The 15,129-nt window shown below is 53.3% G+C and overlaps 3 protein-coding genes across 6 annotated transcripts in view; 1 reads left to right on the top strand and 2 right to left on the bottom strand.

Moving 5' to 3' along the window:
* Pnkd (PNKD metallo-beta-lactamase domain containing) overlaps positions 1 to 2,558 on the bottom strand; it is a 71,165-nt gene extending 68,607 nt beyond the window's left edge. Inside the window, exons 1-3 of one of the 2 annotated variants that reach the window (XM_041650648.1) lie at positions 2,409 to 2,558; positions 1,523 to 1,694; positions 75 to 439 (exon numbers count right to left, since the gene is read on the bottom strand). In XM_041650648.1, coding sequence (XP_041506582.1) covers positions 247 to 439; positions 1,523 to 1,694; positions 2,409 to 2,475 — 432 coding nt within the window. In that variant the 5' untranslated portion in view covers positions 2,476 to 2,558 and the 3' untranslated portion in view covers positions 75 to 246. Of the gene's footprint in view, positions 1 to 74; positions 440 to 1,522; positions 1,695 to 2,408 lie in introns of those variants that run through there. The other variant, XM_041650646.1, reaches the window with a different exon arrangement.
* A 219-nt stretch (positions 2,559 to 2,777) lies between these two features.
* On the top strand, positions 2,778 to 7,504 carry LOC121447425 (angio associated migratory cell protein). 2 transcript variants are annotated; one of them, XM_041650643.1, is made up of 11 exons: positions 2,778 to 3,042; positions 3,489 to 3,647; positions 4,461 to 4,580; positions 4,837 to 4,976; positions 5,223 to 5,367; positions 5,557 to 5,640; positions 5,729 to 5,844; positions 5,930 to 6,033; positions 6,184 to 6,274; positions 6,443 to 6,597; positions 7,035 to 7,504. In XM_041650643.1, the coding sequence occupies exons 1-11, from the start codon at positions 2,922 to 2,924 to the stop codon at positions 7,108 to 7,110; spliced, it is 1,311 nt and encodes a 436-aa protein (XP_041506577.1). In that variant the 5' UTR covers positions 2,778 to 2,921; the 3' UTR covers positions 7,111 to 7,504. The 2 variants fall into 2 exon arrangements, with proteins under 2 accessions (XP_041506577.1, XP_041506579.1); XM_041650645.1 differs by having other exon boundaries at positions 2,785 to 3,042; positions 3,492 to 3,647.
* A 152-nt stretch (positions 7,505 to 7,656) lies between these two features.
* Gpbar1 (G protein-coupled bile acid receptor 1) lies at positions 7,657 to 10,124 on the bottom strand. Of its 2 annotated transcripts, none has more exons than XM_041650872.1 (2): positions 9,966 to 10,124; positions 7,657 to 8,848 (listed from the first exon to the last, which is right to left on the bottom strand). In XM_041650872.1, exon 2 carries the CDS (start codon positions 8,769 to 8,771, stop codon positions 7,761 to 7,763), a length of 1,011 nt encoding a protein of 336 aa, XP_041506806.1. In that variant the 5' UTR covers positions 8,772 to 8,848; positions 9,966 to 10,124; the 3' UTR covers positions 7,657 to 7,760. The 2 variants fall into 2 exon arrangements, with proteins under 2 accessions (XP_041506806.1, XP_041506807.1); XM_041650873.1 differs by having other exon boundaries at positions 7,657 to 8,801.
* Between the last annotated feature and the right edge of the window lie 5,005 nt (positions 10,125 to 15,129).

The raw sequence follows: 15,129 nt of genomic DNA, 5'->3' as shown, positions 1-15,129 counted from the left end.
CAGGGACGAGCAGCCAGCCCCACTCTGCCCCTCCCCTCCCTGGGGCTTACAAATGCAGTCCTGCTTCCTTTCCATGCCAGTACTTAATAACTTTATTTGCCTTTGGCTGGTTCTTCTGTGTGGAAGAGGCGGGTGCTGGCAGCAGCTTGTGCATCATGCGCCCTCTGGTGGGCCTCGGGAAATGACCACAATTAGCCACACAGAACTCCAGTCAACAGTCTAGTGCAAGGTTGCAGTGATCCTCATTCAGTTCTGTACACCAGACCCGACTTCAGGGAATTGGGCTTGTTGGGAGGAAACCCTAAATCTCTGGCTCTCATACTCGCCCGTGTTGGAAACCCGCATGTTCTGTCGAGCCTTCATCTGCTTCACACGGTCCTTGTCCACTTCCTGCTTGGTGAGCACGAAGAAGAGGATACCACAGGGGAAGCCGATGGCCCTAGGGATGGGGAGATGTGCAGCGGGTTTGGGCAGGGACTGAGCCAGAGGAGCTGGAAGAATCAGTCCAGCTGTGCCAAGTGTACAAACGCTGTGGCGATAGCTGTCCTGCTGGCCTTTGTGCTGGCTGCTGCCGGGACCCCACTGATCTGATCCTGCTGCTGCCTGCTTAAGACACTGTAATAGCTCTCTATTATATCCATGCCAACGCTAGGCATGGCACTAAAGGCCCTGTGTGGTCCTGCCTACCTCTTTGTTCCTCTTTATGGTTGATATTCATGGGCCTCTTCACTCCTGCTGGCCGCTGATGTGTGATAGTGTAAGTAGCCCTCTGTGAGTCTGCAAAGTCCCCTCTGCCTAAACTGCCTCACATCCCTTCTCTTTTTTTCTTTTTGGTGCTGCAGACTAAACTTAGGATTTCAAGGGTGCTAAGCATGTCTTAACCTCTAAGGTATATCAACCAAGTCTTTTTCTTAATCTGAGCAACTACAACTCAAAGGGAGGGTCTTGGTAAGGGTCAAAAGAACATGAAGTCATGACCTAGCGAGAATCCCAGCTGGGAGCCTCTGTTCCCTCCCTGGTAAGATGGAAGTGCAATGTTTACCTCAGAAAGCTTAAAACACTTATATGGCAAAGTTCTGTCACGCCTCAGCCACTTGCTGGAAAAAAATGTTAGTTTCCCTCCATTTTCCTTTCAAGTTGACCAATAATATGTATTAAAGCCAGAATCAGAAGCAAATAAATTCACAGAACATTTCTAGCTTCTACACAACATAATCTAACACAATTTTAATTAATTACTAAGACTTACCCCAGCTCCCAATAGGAAGGATGAAGCCAATGACCGAAATTCAAACCACATCAGCTCATCTTGCTCCAAAGTAAAGTCACTGTCTCCCCAATGCTACATATTGTCCCATCCCCATCTTCCCTCCCCCACTTTGAGATTCCACCTCTTGAACCCCGAGATTCTCTTCCTTTCCCTTGGCCTCAGCTCACCATCTGCATGCAACTCAAGTGTCTAGGTCCCGACACCCCTCCAGTGCACGCCCCACTGCTAGGCAGAGGGGCAGTTAAAACTCACCAGGCGAGTCCCACAGCTTTCATGGGGTTCTTGCCCCTCTTTCTGGGAATGTATTCCAGCTCAGGAGAGAGGGGGGGCTCAGGCTCCTCCTTGCACTCCGGTGAGCTGTGGCTCTGCAGTGCTCTGGTCCTGTTCTGGGAAGCCTTGTTAGCTGTGGCTCCAGAGAGAATCCCTGTGAATGAAAGAAAGGCAGCTCAGTATAGGATGAGGGAGGGGAGAGATTGCAGTCTGGAGTAACAAGTGCCATGAAGAATCCAAACAGAAATGGGAAAATCGCCATCGAGGTGACACCTCTGGAAGCTACTTCCACGTCACTGCGGGCTCTTCACCCTGGTGCCAGGACAGCGAGCTTCGCTGCTGTTCTTTCTATTCAGAAGATAGGTTGGGAAGGACTGCAGAGAGACTCACCAGAGACATACGTATGAAGGAAATCCGGGGAACCCTTTTAAAACTGCAGGACCATAGCTATCCCAAAGGATAGCAAACTCCATCCCCTCGTACTATAGAAGAGGAAACTGAAGCCCTGAGAGACCAGCTGCTCCGCACAAGGTCAAACCGCTAATTACCCAGTGCCAGAACTCAAGCCTCCAGAAGCCCAGCGCTCTTTCCTCTGCACTGCGGTGAGTATGAAACCCCTGGAACGCGGGAGACTAAAGGCTCCTTCGGAAATCCCTCTAGCAGCAAGACCCCAGACCTGCTGTGTAACCTGAACGCAGGGGTTAGATCGGGTGACCTCTAGAGCATCTTTCACCCCCAGACTCTCTAAGATCCTGCAAAGAGGTGTGGGCAGCAATTAGCAGCCTGATTCCCCGCTGTGGTGCCGGATGGGATGTGAAGGGAATGGGATCTTTTAGCGCCCTGCCCTCCCCGGGGTCCCTCTCCTTACCCCGGAGGACGCGGGCATTTCTCGCCCCACGGCCCTTCAGCGCCGTAGCAGCTACCACCGCCGCCATGTTCAGGTCCCACCCCCTTCACTGCGCTCCCCGCCGGGAATTGTAGTTTGCGTAAGGGGCCTCCCCCGCGCCTTCCGTCCTGCCTACAGACCAGAAACTACATTTCCCAGAAGTCCGCGTAGCGGACCCGGGAGAACTACTCCTCCCAGGAGACCCCGGAGGCGCGCACGCTCGCTTGTTTCCCTCCAGCTGGGGGCGGAGTCATGTCGGGCGGAGCTTGGGTTCTCCCGCCACGCCCCGGCCTGGTCATCCCAGTTCTGCCTTGTGATTGGCGGCTCTGTCAGTCCACCTCTGTCGCTATTGGTCCGGATTCCGTCGCTCTTTCGGCTGGGAGTCACCTACGCCTACTTCCTCCCGGGAGGAGGGGCTCGAGTTCCGCGTCGTCGCGCAGAGCTGACTCTGGGAGGCGTTTGGGCCCAGAGAAGTGGATCGGGAGGTTTCGCCGCATGGAGTCCGAATCAGAGAGCGGAGCGGCCGCTGACACCCCGCCGCTGGAGACTCTAAGCTTCCACGGAGATGAAGAGATCATTGAGGTGGTAGAGCTGGATCCAGGCCCGCCCGACCCGGGTGAGAACTGTCGCTCCTGAGGCCATGGGACAGGAGGCGCTCACCCCTGGCCTCTGACCCCTGCTTCTCCCCCTCCCCCCTTTCCTACCGGTCGTTCCTACCGACATTTCTTTCCCAGCCCTCCTTCCCTACCCCCCACACTAGTTTCGAGGCCTGGCTGGGTGGGGGTTCCCTGACGCCTCCCCTGGCCCTTCCCCTCACACACCCCCTTCCCATCATGCCCTCTGTCCTCTCTACCCACACTGTCGCTGGCCAACGCCAGGTCCTCAGACCTAGCCTATCTCCCCTTCTCCGCCCCCCTAGCGCTCTGTTTCTGCTCGGTACGTGTGGGACGACGCCTTCACCTTTGGCCACACCACCCACCCCAGCGTCGCCCTATTCTCTCCACCCCTCACCCCATTCCTCTTAGATCTTTCGAGATCCATCTTTTAACGCTTTTCCCAAAGCAGATGATCTGGCCCAGGAGATGGAAGACGTGGACTTTGAGGAAGAGGAAGAAGAGGAAGAGGGCAATGATGAGGGCTGGGTCCTGGAACCCCAGGAAGGGGTGGTCGGCAGCATGGAGGGCCCGGATGATAGCGAGGTCACCTTTGCATTGCACTCAGGTAGGGCTTTGAGGAGATCACCTCAAGTCAGTGCAGATGGACGTTTGAGTATGATCCGTTGACCATGGGCAGGGTATTATGAGAAACAAATAGGAAAGCCTGCTGGAAATTCATAGGAAGGGCCAAAGGGATTATTAGGCATTGCAGTGGGGTTAAGTGAGACACCTAGGTTCAAATCCTACCTCTGCTCTTTATCACCTTTGTCAGCTTTCTGGATCTTGGTGTTCTTTTCTTTAAAAAAAAAAAAAAAGCCACCTTGGCCAGGCGGTGGTGGCACACCTTTAATCCCAGCACTTGGGGAGGCAGAGGCAGGTGGATCTCTAAGTTTGAGGCCAACCTGGTCTATAGAACAAGTTCCAGGTCAGCCAGGGCCACACAGAGAAACCCTGTCTCAAATAACAAAACAACAGCAAAAAAGTCATCTTGCATGAAAGTGAATGGAAATAGCCCTCGTGGAAATGAAGGCAAGTGAGACTCCAAAGGAGCTGGCTCTTAGTAAGCCCGCCCCAGGACGCTCTCGTCCCTTTGTTCATCCCAGCCTGGTGGTACCCTGTGCTGTTAGCTGTGCACATAGACCCACCTCTTGGCTTGGACCTCAGAGTGGGATGGTGAAGGGAACGGAACAGCAGGGGGACGTGCTCTGGAGGAGGACTTGTGGATGTCTCTAACAACCTAATGCTTCAAACAAGAACTGGCTATACCCTTTCCAGGAGAGAATACCTATGGCTTTGGGGGAAGGGTTGCACTGAAAGACAGAATTCTAGGTGAGAGCCCAGTTCCATCCCCTTTCTCGTGGACTATCTCTTGGGACAGCATCCGTGTTTTGTGTGAGCCTGGACCCCAAAACCAACACCTTGGCAGTGACTGGGGGTGAAGATGACAAGGCCTTCGTGTGGAGGCTCAGCGATGGGGAGCTGCTCTTCGAGTGTGCAGGTGAGAGGCTGGGGAGGCTGTGTCCCTCTGGGCACCTTGGCAGGTGGCTTGTGGACACCCGGCAGCTGTTTACTAGCCTCTGTCTCTTGCCAGATCCTGGAAGCCACTAATGTTTTTCCTTTCCTGCCACTTTCTGCTCTTTTAGGTTATATAGTCTGGGTTGGCCTTGGATTTACTATGTAGCCAAGGCTGGCTTTGAACTTGCTGTATCTCTTGGGCAAATTTGAACTCAAAACCTGCCCACTTCTCTTTGCAGGCCATAAGGACTCTGTGACATGTGCTGGTTTCAGCCATGATTCCACCCTCGTGGCTACAGGGGACATGAGTGGTCTTTTGAAGGTATGGCAGGTGGACACCAAGGAAGAAGTCTGGTCCTTTGAAGCAGGAGACCTGGAGGTGAGAGCCTTGGAGTGGACTTCAACTCTGGGGGACCCCAAGTAGAGAAGAGCACTGCTGGGAGGGGCAAGCCTAGCTCTACTGGAGACACTCGCCTTGAGCCACAGCACGCCAGCTCCAGCAATGTGTCTGTTCACCTGTAATGTTCTTGCTAGCCTTAGAAGCAGGGACACCAGGGTGGGGTTCATGGATTCTTAGACAGGCTGGGTAGCAGGCCTTGGTTACTGAGCCTTCCTCTCTGCCCAGTGGATGGAGTGGCACCCTCGGGCACCTGTCCTGTTAGCGGGCACTGCTGACGGCAACACTTGGATGTGGAAGGTGCCAAATGGTGACTGTAAGACCTTCCAGGGCCCCAACTGCCCTGCAACCTGTGGCCGCGTCCTCCCTGATGGTGAGAGAGCTGTCTCTTCCTGGGGGTAGAGGTGGACCCAGTGACTCGGGGTTACTCCAGTCATCCCAGCCTCCGCCTGCCCCATACTAGGGCTTCCCTGTGACTTTAAGGGGAATTTGGGTACCCCTACTCTATTCTCCCTGCTCAGTGTACTCTCTGGGCTTTTGTCATTCATGTCTTGGTCCTTAGGGAAGAGAGCTGTGGTAGGATATGAAGATGGAACCATCAGGATTTGGGACCTCAAGCAGGGAAGCCCCATCCATGTACTGAAAGGTATCAGAGGAGGGAGGGTGTTGACCTGGGCTTGGGGAGCCTGAGAGCCTGTGCAGGACTCAGCCTATGTATCCCTGCTCTGTCCTAGGGACTGAGGGTCACCAGGGCCCTCTGACCTGTGTTGCCACCAACCAGGATGGCAGCCTAATCCTCACTGGCTCTGTGGACTGCCAGGCCAAGCTGGTCAGTGCTACCACTGGCAAGGTAAGTAGCTTGGCCTTCTGTCTGAACCTTCTGCCCCTCTCCTGCTCTTTTCCTCAGTTCCGTGACCCTCTTCTCTTACCTGTAGGTGGTGGGTGTGTTCAGACCTGAGACAGTCGCCTCCCAGCCCAGCCTGGGCGAGGGAGAGGAGAGTGAGTCCAACTCCGTGGAGTCCTTGGGCTTCTGCAGTGTGTGAGTGTGAGCAGAGTCTTGGCCTGGAAACCCGAGGCGGAGGGAGGAGGTGGCTTTGCAGAGGGACCCAGTCATTAGGACCAGGGAGGAGGGAGGGAAGGTACATAAATCTCGAGCCTCCAGAACCTTCCTTGTTCTTCTGCTTCCAAGGATGCCTCTGGCTGCTGTTGGCTATCTGGATGGAACCTTGGCCATCTACGACCTGTCCACGCAGACACTCCGGCACCAGTGTCAGCACCAGGTATGATGTCTGAGGCTTTGTTCCTACTCAGCGGGCTGTTGTGCTGGCTAAGAGGTAGTCTGTCTTCTGTGGCCCTGTGCCCCGCTCTTTCTGAGCGTGGGGACAGTGTCTTCTCCTCTCCCTCCTGATTTTTGCCCTACTTTGTTACTGTGTCACATTCCGGGACAGTCGGGCATTGTTCAGCTGCTGTGGGAGGCTGGCACTGCTGTGGTATACACCTGTAGCCTGGATGGCATTGTTCGTCTCTGGGATGCCCGGACTGGCCGCCTGCTTACTGACTACCGGGGCCACACTGCTGAGATCTTGGACTTTGCCCTCAGCAAGTAAGCATGATGGGCTGGCAGCTCTAGGAAGTGGGTCTAGGGTGGGGTGGCACAGGTCCCTGGGGAACGGTAGATTTCTAAGGGAAGTCAGCCAATGCCTGGTTTCATCCTTTGATGAAGGAATGAATGCCAGGTCACCTGTGCAGTCACAGTCCTGAGGTCCTCTGTCCCTACCCATTGTGGGGCAGGGTGCTGAGAATGAACCTGTCCCCCTTGGATCTGTCTTGTTCCCATACTAGGGGTTTCCTTCATGGATTCTCTTGCAGTTTCTGTGGACATAGTGGGTCAGCTCCCTGGCTTTGGGGGGAGGGCTTGAGAACCAGGTGCAGACTCAGCTAGGGACCTAGAATGGACGTGATGCTGGAGCAGCTGCCTTAGATCTCTGGGGCATGGGCCTCAGGTTCTTCGGTAATTTCACCCCCCTTTTCTGTCCACAGAGATGCCTCCCTGGTGGTGACAACATCAGGAGACCACAAAGCGAAAGTGTTTTGTGTCCAGAGACCTGACCGTTAGCCGCGGCTCTGGCATGGTGTCTGGTGTTGAGGGGATAAAGGGAGACCCCTGCCCTCTCTTCCCCAGCAGAGGTGCAGGGTGCAGAGGGAAAAGGAGGGGAGTGCGTTGGACTGCTTTCCAATCCCTTCAGCTGACCTGCCCACTCCTTGTCCTTTTCTTCCCTGGAAACCCACCTTACCAGGCCCTCCCTCTCCTGTCCAGCCCTGGGGCCCTTTAGGAGGCCCACGTTTCTTTCACTTTGATTTGCTGGTGTGAGCCATGGGGTGCGTCTTTGTATGTGGGGGGTAGGTCTTTGAGGTTCCCGTTCTTTCCCTTCCCAACTCTCTGGGGAAGGAAAGGAGGAAGAGAGACTAGTTACAGATTTTAAAAATGTAAATAAAATATACTTCCCAGAGGCAGTGTCTGTGTGCATTTTGTGGCGGCTGGACAGAACAGTGCTTAGTTGGAGGTGAAATCTCTCTGGTGCTCAGTCTGTCTCTGGGTCCATCTAAGGCAGTCAACCTGCCCCTCTCCCTTACTGAGATATGGAAGGAGATAACTTGAAATGGTAGCCAGAGATTTATTTGGTCAGGGTGAGGTCTCATGGAGCAAGGGCTCCAACCCAGAGAAGTAGGGCAAAAGAGATGGATGAATGCTCCTGGGAGGCTTCCCTAGTTCAAGTTCAGGTCCATGCTGCTTTGGCTGCTGGGGTGGTAGGCAGTGGTGCCGGGACCTGGACTGTCCCTCTTGGCCCTTCCTCGAAGCGCTCGCAGCCACCTTTGGGCAGCTGCCCTCCATGGGGCTGTGTAGCGCTGATCGCCCAGACCCATGGCCACAGGCACAGCTGCCGCACTGGCGCTGCCCAGTGAGATGAGGGATAACAGAGTTCCTGGCCCTAGTGGTGGGCGCCGCTCATAGGCCAGCACTGACAGGAGCAGTGTGGCCACATAGGGTCCCCAACACAGCAAAAAGAGCAGCGTGGCTCCTGCCTGCGCCCTAGCCTGCCTCCAGGTGAGAGTCCTGGCCAGGGTTGAAGGAGTATCACGGCACACTGCCCGCTCCAGTCGGCAGATCTCCTGCAGCTGGCGGTGGGCAGTAGCCAGCACTCGGACAGACAGAAGAGCAGCAGCTCCCACAGCAGGCAAAAGGAGCCCGTAGACTTCGAGGTAGAGGTAGGGGGCGGGGAAGACAGCTTGGGAGCTGCAGTTGGCACCAGGACTCCAATGGTTCCAGCCCAGAGCAGGCAGGCTGGCAAAGAGCAGGGGGCTGGCCCAGGTGAGGAGCAGGGCTAGCCGCAAACTCCCATGGGGCCGCAGTGGCTGCAACACTGCCACATACCGCTCCCCGTGCACGAGCAGCAGGTTGGCAAGCAGGGAGAGGAAAGAGAAGTTGGGGGCCAAGTGGAGAAAGAGACAGGACCAGTAGCCCCGGTGGCTCCTGCTCCACAGCCCAGGGAGCATGGGTAGTGCCAGCCCCGTAAGTAGCCCGGCCAGTAACAGGCTTAGGAAGAAGCAGCCAGCAGGTGGGCTGCGCAGGTGGCGGTCCAGGGCGATGCCTAGGGCCAGGAGTAGGTTGGCGACAACAATGAGACTTGACAGGGCCAGGGAAATCCCCAGTACCCCCTTGGGAATGGAGCTGGCCACCTCCCCAGTGTTGTTGGGTGTCATCATGGGCCTTGGCATATGGATGGCCTGAAGCTGCAGTCAGCATGCCTGTATGGAGGAGTGGCCAGAGTTAGGTTGGAGCTGCAGTCACTGTCCTGGGGGGAGGGAGGGGATGGGACAGCACATTAACACAGACTGGGCCATACCCTGTTTGCTGATACAGATTTTCTCAGTTGAAACTTAAACAATTATATATTAAACAATTATATAGGGAAGACATGCTTTTGGTTTTGCTTGGAAAATCAATTCTGGCAAGAGTATCTTAGTAGAGGCTGCCCTTCAGGCGATAACCACCTTTGGGCAGCTTCACCTATTTCTGTCATCCTCCAGCCTCAGGGCAGCTGTGTTTACAAGTCTGTCTGGATTAGAAGGCAACCTACCCAAAGCATGTCAACCTCTGCCAGCACACATTGGGATGCCAAGAGAGGACAGTGGCCAGACAGCCATGGTGTGAGAGGCTCCTGAAGGCACAGAGTGCCCTGTCCCTGCACCCCCACCCTGTTACAGATCAGTGAACAGCCTCCGGGTAGGACTTCCAGCCCATAAACTTGACTCGTTCACTCCACACTAGCAACAGGCCCTTCCTGGGAACTAGAGGGAAGTGTGGGGAGATGCTTGGCAAGGAGTTGGGGGTGCTAAGAACAGAGAGGACCCCCCAACCTCTAAACATAGGCTGAACCCAGGGCACAAGGCAGAGCCTCCGAATTGACCCTGTTGCTTCCTTTCACTGGGCTGCATAGTCTCAGCCCCAGGCCACATGCCAGGGCCAGTGGGAGGGGTCCTGGATCCTGTCAACAGGGGAGCATCTGCTGTTGCTAGGATCAAAGTCAATACGGAAGGATTCTGCCCTCCCATCCTGTGGCCTCTCCCAGGACCTGCATCAGCTCTATGGTTACCTTGGCTGAGATGCTCTCCTATCCCAACAGCTCCCCAAACGGCACTCCTGATCTTTCCCTCCCTCAGTCTCCCCCAAAGGCCCTCTAGTTTGCTCCCCTTCCCTACACCGTCCACTTCTATTAAACTACTGAGACCTAGCTCTCAGCCCTTTAGTCCCTCACCGGCCTCCCTCAGCGCAAAGAAAGCTGGAGATCTACAGCCAGGGTTAGTGACCTGGTGGGGTGGGAATGGTTTCTCCCGAGTACTCCAGTGACTTACACCACTGCACTGACCTCTGCAGGATCGGACCGGAGGGGCTGGGTTGTAGCTACTCACATGGCTCTTAGGAACAGGTGGTGCTTGCTAGCAGGGCCTTCCTCTGAGGACCAGAGTCACAGCAGCCGCTCTTCAGGGCTTCAGGCCATGCCTGGGGTCCTGGTCCATGACTGCCTGTTGCTCCTATGCTGGGGAAGGCAGGAACCAGACTCAGGCTCTGCCCTGGTCTGGATTCCTGAAAGGATGGGGGAGTCTGGGCTGGAGGGCCTCAGTCTTGGCTCCGCCTCCGGGGTGGGACTTGGCACACGCTGACTGCTTTTACTGAGAGACCTCCTCTCCTGTCTAGTGAACCCTCCCTAGCAGTCTGCCACCTCATGAAACCTAGGTGTTTTCCTCACTGCTGAGAACCCGCTTGCTGTCATTGCCAGGCTCATCTGGGGAATCCATTTCAGCCAATGAACGACTGACACATAACACCTCCCCGCAGCACCCCCAGCTAATAGAGCTGGTTAGGTATCTTAAACCCTGGATGGCCATAGCCGCCCACAGCCAGCTACATACACCAAAGAATAGTGTGCATACAAGATGGGGGGGGGCGGTGGCGGTTGGGGCTGGGACCTGAGAATCTTCACTGAGGAGCCTTTTATTTTTATTTATATTTTTATTTATTTTTATTTTTTTGAGACAGGCTTTCTCTGTAACAGTCCTAGCTGTCCTGGAACTCACTTTGTAGACCACGCTGACCTTGAACTCACAGAGATTTATTTGCCTGCCTCTGCCTCCCCAGGGCTGGGGTTAAAAGCGGCGTGTGCCACCACCACCCGGCTTAGATGAGGTTTGTAGCTTAGAAATTAAGCCTTGTCTTCCTTAGTCTACACACCTCTCACCCTGTTTTGTTGAGATGACGGGTCTCATATTGCCCAGGCTGGTCTCAAACTCCTATGTGGTATCGCTTTGAACTTCTGATCCTTTTGCTTCCACCTCCTAAGTGCTAGGGTTATAGCTTTGTCACCGTGTCTGCAGACCATACTACAGACAGGTTATAGAACTCACAGACTCATTCATTAGGTTAGTACTCTATCAACTCTGTTACATCCCCAGTCCTCAACTGTTTTCTCAAATTTTGGGTTATGCATAAGGCACAAGTGGATTCAGTGTAGAGGTTCAAGCCCGTAAATCCCAACACTCGGAAGGCAGAGGGATCAGTATAGTTTGAGGCTAGCCTGGGTTACAGTAAGCCTATTTCAATGCTGTCAATCTCCCCCCTCCCAAAGTAAAAGCCACCTATTGGGGTTGTGGTAGGGCATGTCATGGGGTAACACAGTACCTGTGGACACAATGCTTGACAGTATTGAGGGGAGGTCAGCTCAAATGACTTATTTTTCTTCCTCCATGGGGCTGAGAGGCATACGCTGTGGTTGGCACGGCAGGGCTGGCGGTGATCCCGCTGCTTTAGCTGTGCAAACCTGGGCAAATTGTTGAAGTTCTCTCGACAGTTTTGCTCTTCTTTCTCGCTCTTTTTTGTTTTATTTTTGGTTGAGACAGGGTTTCTCTGTAGCTTTGGAGCCTGTACTGGAACTAGCTCATAGACCAGGATGGCCTTGAACTCCAGAGATCCACCTTCCTCTTACTGGGATTAAAGGCGTGTGCCACCACCACCCGGTTTTATTTATTTATTTATTTATTTAGAGACAGGGTGTCTCTGTACAACAGCTCTGTCTGTCCTGGAACTCACTTTGTAGTCCAGGCTGGCCTCAAACTCAGAGATTTGCCTGCCTCTGCCTCCTGAATGCTAGGATTTAAAGGCATGCGCCACGACCACCAGATACAATTTTGTTTCTTTATCTGCCTAGTGGAGCTCAAAATTGTATTTCCTTAAGCCAGGTTTGTAATCCTAGCTCTGGTGATGAGACACATACGGTGCAGCGAGTTGCCCGCCAGCTTCAGAAACGTAGTGAAACCTTGTTTCAAACCAACAAAACAAACCAAACAAACAAAAGAAATAAGAGCTGCCCCCTCCAGCAAAGGCGGTAACAGGAACCAGATCAACCCTTGGCTCTTTAGTACTTCATTCCCGTAAATGCTAACACCAGGATTTCTGCTCCTCTCTGCACCTGTCCCTCCACGCAAGCACTCTGCCGAGAAAGGCAGACAGGGAGCCTAGGGAATCAAAGAATGGCCTTTTTTTGATCTACAGGAAAACTGAGGAAATTAAGTATAGGGCGAGAAGGTCATGTTCACAGCGTGGAAGCCAAGCGCTGTCTGATTTGCACTCGGACAGCTTTAGGCCCAAGGGGAGGAGAGGAGCCCAGCCGAACTCCTTAAGGACTGAAACAGGCCCAGACTGTAGCAAGATAGCCGGAAGGGAGATGAGAGCAACCTCCTCCCAGAGCAGAACTTCAGTTCCTTGGAGAAATGCGGCCCCAAAGGCTAGAGGTTTGAGAACTCTGGCACTGTTTGCCCTACAGCACACATTCCTGGGTCCTGCGGAGGTGGGGCTACTGCTGGGAGACTAAGCAGAGCAGCCTCAAACCCATCCTCCAGGAGTCGGCCAAGTCTCAAGCCCCCGCAGTGGCAGTGGGGCGTGAGTCAGGCTCTGGGAGAGTTGTCTGGGGCCGCACTGAAGTGGTGCAAGACCCCTTGGATGCAGGGCTGCCAGGAATAAACAGTCTTCCGTTCCCAGCCTCCTTCCCCAGAGATTCAGATGTCTGTTTCTTCTCTGCTCTATCTAAACACTGTGTGTGGCATGACGTGTAAAGGGGACAGCGCAGGCAGTGGGAGCTGGAGAGCCTGGGTTCTGTCCGGGGCTCAGCTCAGCTTCTCCTTCACCAACTCATCTGCTTCCTCTATGTCATGCCCTTGGCCATGATGGCTTCTTTTGCCCTTCCCATCCCACAGGAGGAGGGAGGGTACAAGTATTCAGACGCTCCACCTGCGACCTGTGGCCCTGACTTGCTGTCCTGCTGACAGAGAACATGTGCTGGGTGAACAATCTAGACTGTCCCAGAAGCCTCCCAGACCTCCCTAGTCCACTTCTGCAGTTACTCTGGACCAGGGAGGCTGATGAAGCTTCCAGTACTCCGAATTGCTTTCCCAGCTACTACTTAACACACCCCGCCACCAGGCGAACGCCAATGAGACAGGGTCTTGGTAAGTAGCCCAGGCTAACCTTCAACTCCTGACCCTCCTACCTCAGACTCCCAAGTGCTGGGATCACTGGTTTGCATGACCATACCCAGCTGTCCAGCACTTAAAGCTGACGTGGTTACGTACCTTCTAGAGAGTGGTCCTCAACCTTCCCAATGCTGACTCTTTAATACAATTCCTGATGTTGTGGTGACCCCTAACCATAAAATTATTTTTGTTGCTACTCACAATTGTTGTTTTGCTACTGTTATGAATTATAAATGTCTGAGCCGGGCGATGGTGATGCACACCTTTAATCCCAGTACTTGGGAGGCAGAGGCAGGCGGATCTTTGTGAGTTCGAGACCAGCCTGGTCTACAGAGCTAGTTCCAGGACAGGCTCCAAAGCCACAGAGAAACCCTGTCTCGAAAATCCAAAAAAAAAAAAAAAAAGTCTGTTTCCAATTGTCTCAGGTGACCTCTGTGAAAGGGGTCACGACCAATATAGGTTGAGAATCATTGTTCTAGATATTGTAACAGGCTAGCTAGGCCACTGGCTAACCCTGAACTCCTGATCCTCTTGCCTCAGACTCCCAAGTGCTGGGATCACTGGTTTGCACTACCATACCCAGCTGGCCCACATTTAAAGCAGATGTGGATATATACCTTCTAGACAGTGTAAGACCAGCCAGGAAGCTGGCTTTGAGAACCCCCTATTCAGCTGCTGAGGCAGAAGCAACTGTCCTTAAACCTGGATGGCTGGATTAGCCTGTAACAGAAACTAGATGAGCAGTAGAGTATCCTGTGTGAGATCCTTGAATCCCAGCAGTCCAAGCACACCCCCTCCTCTCACTCTCCCTCAGCAGGGGTTTCAGGGAGGACTGAACAGGGTGTGTCAGGCGAGCCCTAGGCAGAAGGACATCAACTGCCACAGACGACCATTACAAGGACTTATGTAGTGGTTAGGTCAGGGCTTTCTCCTTCTGTATCTAACAGCTCCTCTGCTGCACACTGTAATGCTAAACATGTCCCATTCAGATCTGGAGAGCCCCACCCTCCTATCTGATAAAGGAAGGGGAAGAGTACAACCATCTTAGGGAAGGTCTGGAAAGCCTGAGACATAAAGAAGCTTGACTTCTGCCACTTATCCAACAGTCCTATCACTTTCTGGCCCTCCAGGTGTATAAAGGGAACCAAGGTGTGTGTGTGTATGGGGGGAGGGCAGGTAGGTAAGGTAAGGGGAAGAGATAGTAGAGATGTTGACAGCCCAAGTTTGGCCCCCAGCATTCACGTTGGGCGACTCATAACTTCCTGTAACTCCAGATCCAGGGACATCTGATGCTTCTGGTCTCCACGGGAACCTGTACTCATATACACTCACCCACACACATAATTTAAAATTTAAAAGAGAACATGGCTGTTATAGATTTATAGCATAGCTCAGTTGTGGCTGAGGACACCACTAGACATCAGCCTAACACACATGAGGCTTTGGGGCCCATCCCTAGCACTGGGTGGGGGAGGACTCTATCCAAACACATGTGTATCTATCTGTGCCTATATGCATCAGAGATGCCTATGCTGTATGACATGTACATCAATCTAAAACTGGAGTACGTGGATTACAAGTGCGAGTCACTGTGTCCAATTCAAAGTGTATTTTCTGTCCCATTTAGCATGTACTAATTATCACGATGTTCCGTCACATTTTCCTACAGGCATGCAATATATGACCACACTTATTTGGTACCCTGTCCCAATATGCCTGCTGACTCTTGTCCTCTTCTCAACTGTCCTTTTCCTTTTTTATTTTTATTTTTTGGTTTTTCGAGACAGGGTTTCTCTGTGGTTTTGGAGCCTGTCCTGGAACTAGCTCTTGTAGACCAGGCTGGTCTCGAACTCACAGAGATCCGCCTGCCTCTGCCTCCCAAGTGCTGGGATTAAAGGCGTGCGCCACCACCGCCCGGCTCCTTTTCCTTTTTTAAAGGATTCAGTGAATTCATCAGAGCTGTTTACAGGAGCATGAACACCTTACCAGAGGCTAAATTACTAAGAATTTCCTCATCTAGTCAGCACAGGTTCTTGATGTTGGCAAAATA

Source organism: Microtus oregoni, unplaced genomic scaffold (genome assembly GCF_018167655.1).
Source record: "Microtus oregoni isolate MIOR12 unplaced genomic scaffold, Mior012 000004F_ref0000308, whole genome shotgun sequence".
Taxonomy (NCBI): Eukaryota; Metazoa; Chordata; class Mammalia; order Rodentia; family Cricetidae; genus Microtus; species Microtus oregoni.
The sequence above is the reverse complement of the archived record's forward strand: the minus strand, read 5'-3'. Positions and strand labels throughout refer to the sequence as shown.

Excerpts from the sequence above, each read along its gene's own strand:
- LOC121447425 (XM_041650643.1), top strand. The coding sequence starts at position 2,922 with ATGGAGTCCGAATCAGAGAGCGGAGCGGCCGCTGACACCCCGCCGCTG. Across the intron at positions 3,043-3,488 it reads TCCAGGCCCGCCCGACCCGG|CAGATGATCTGGCCCAGGAG; the intron begins GTGAGAACTGTC and ends CTTTTCCCAAAG. Across the intron at positions 6,034-6,183 it reads TCCTTGGGCTTCTGCAGTGT|GATGCCTCTGGCTGCTGTTG; the intron begins GTGAGTGTGAGC and ends TCTGCTTCCAAG.
- Gpbar1 (XM_041650872.1), bottom strand. The coding sequence starts at position 8,771 with ATGCCAAGGCCCATGATGACACCCAACAACACTGGGGAGGTGGCCAGC.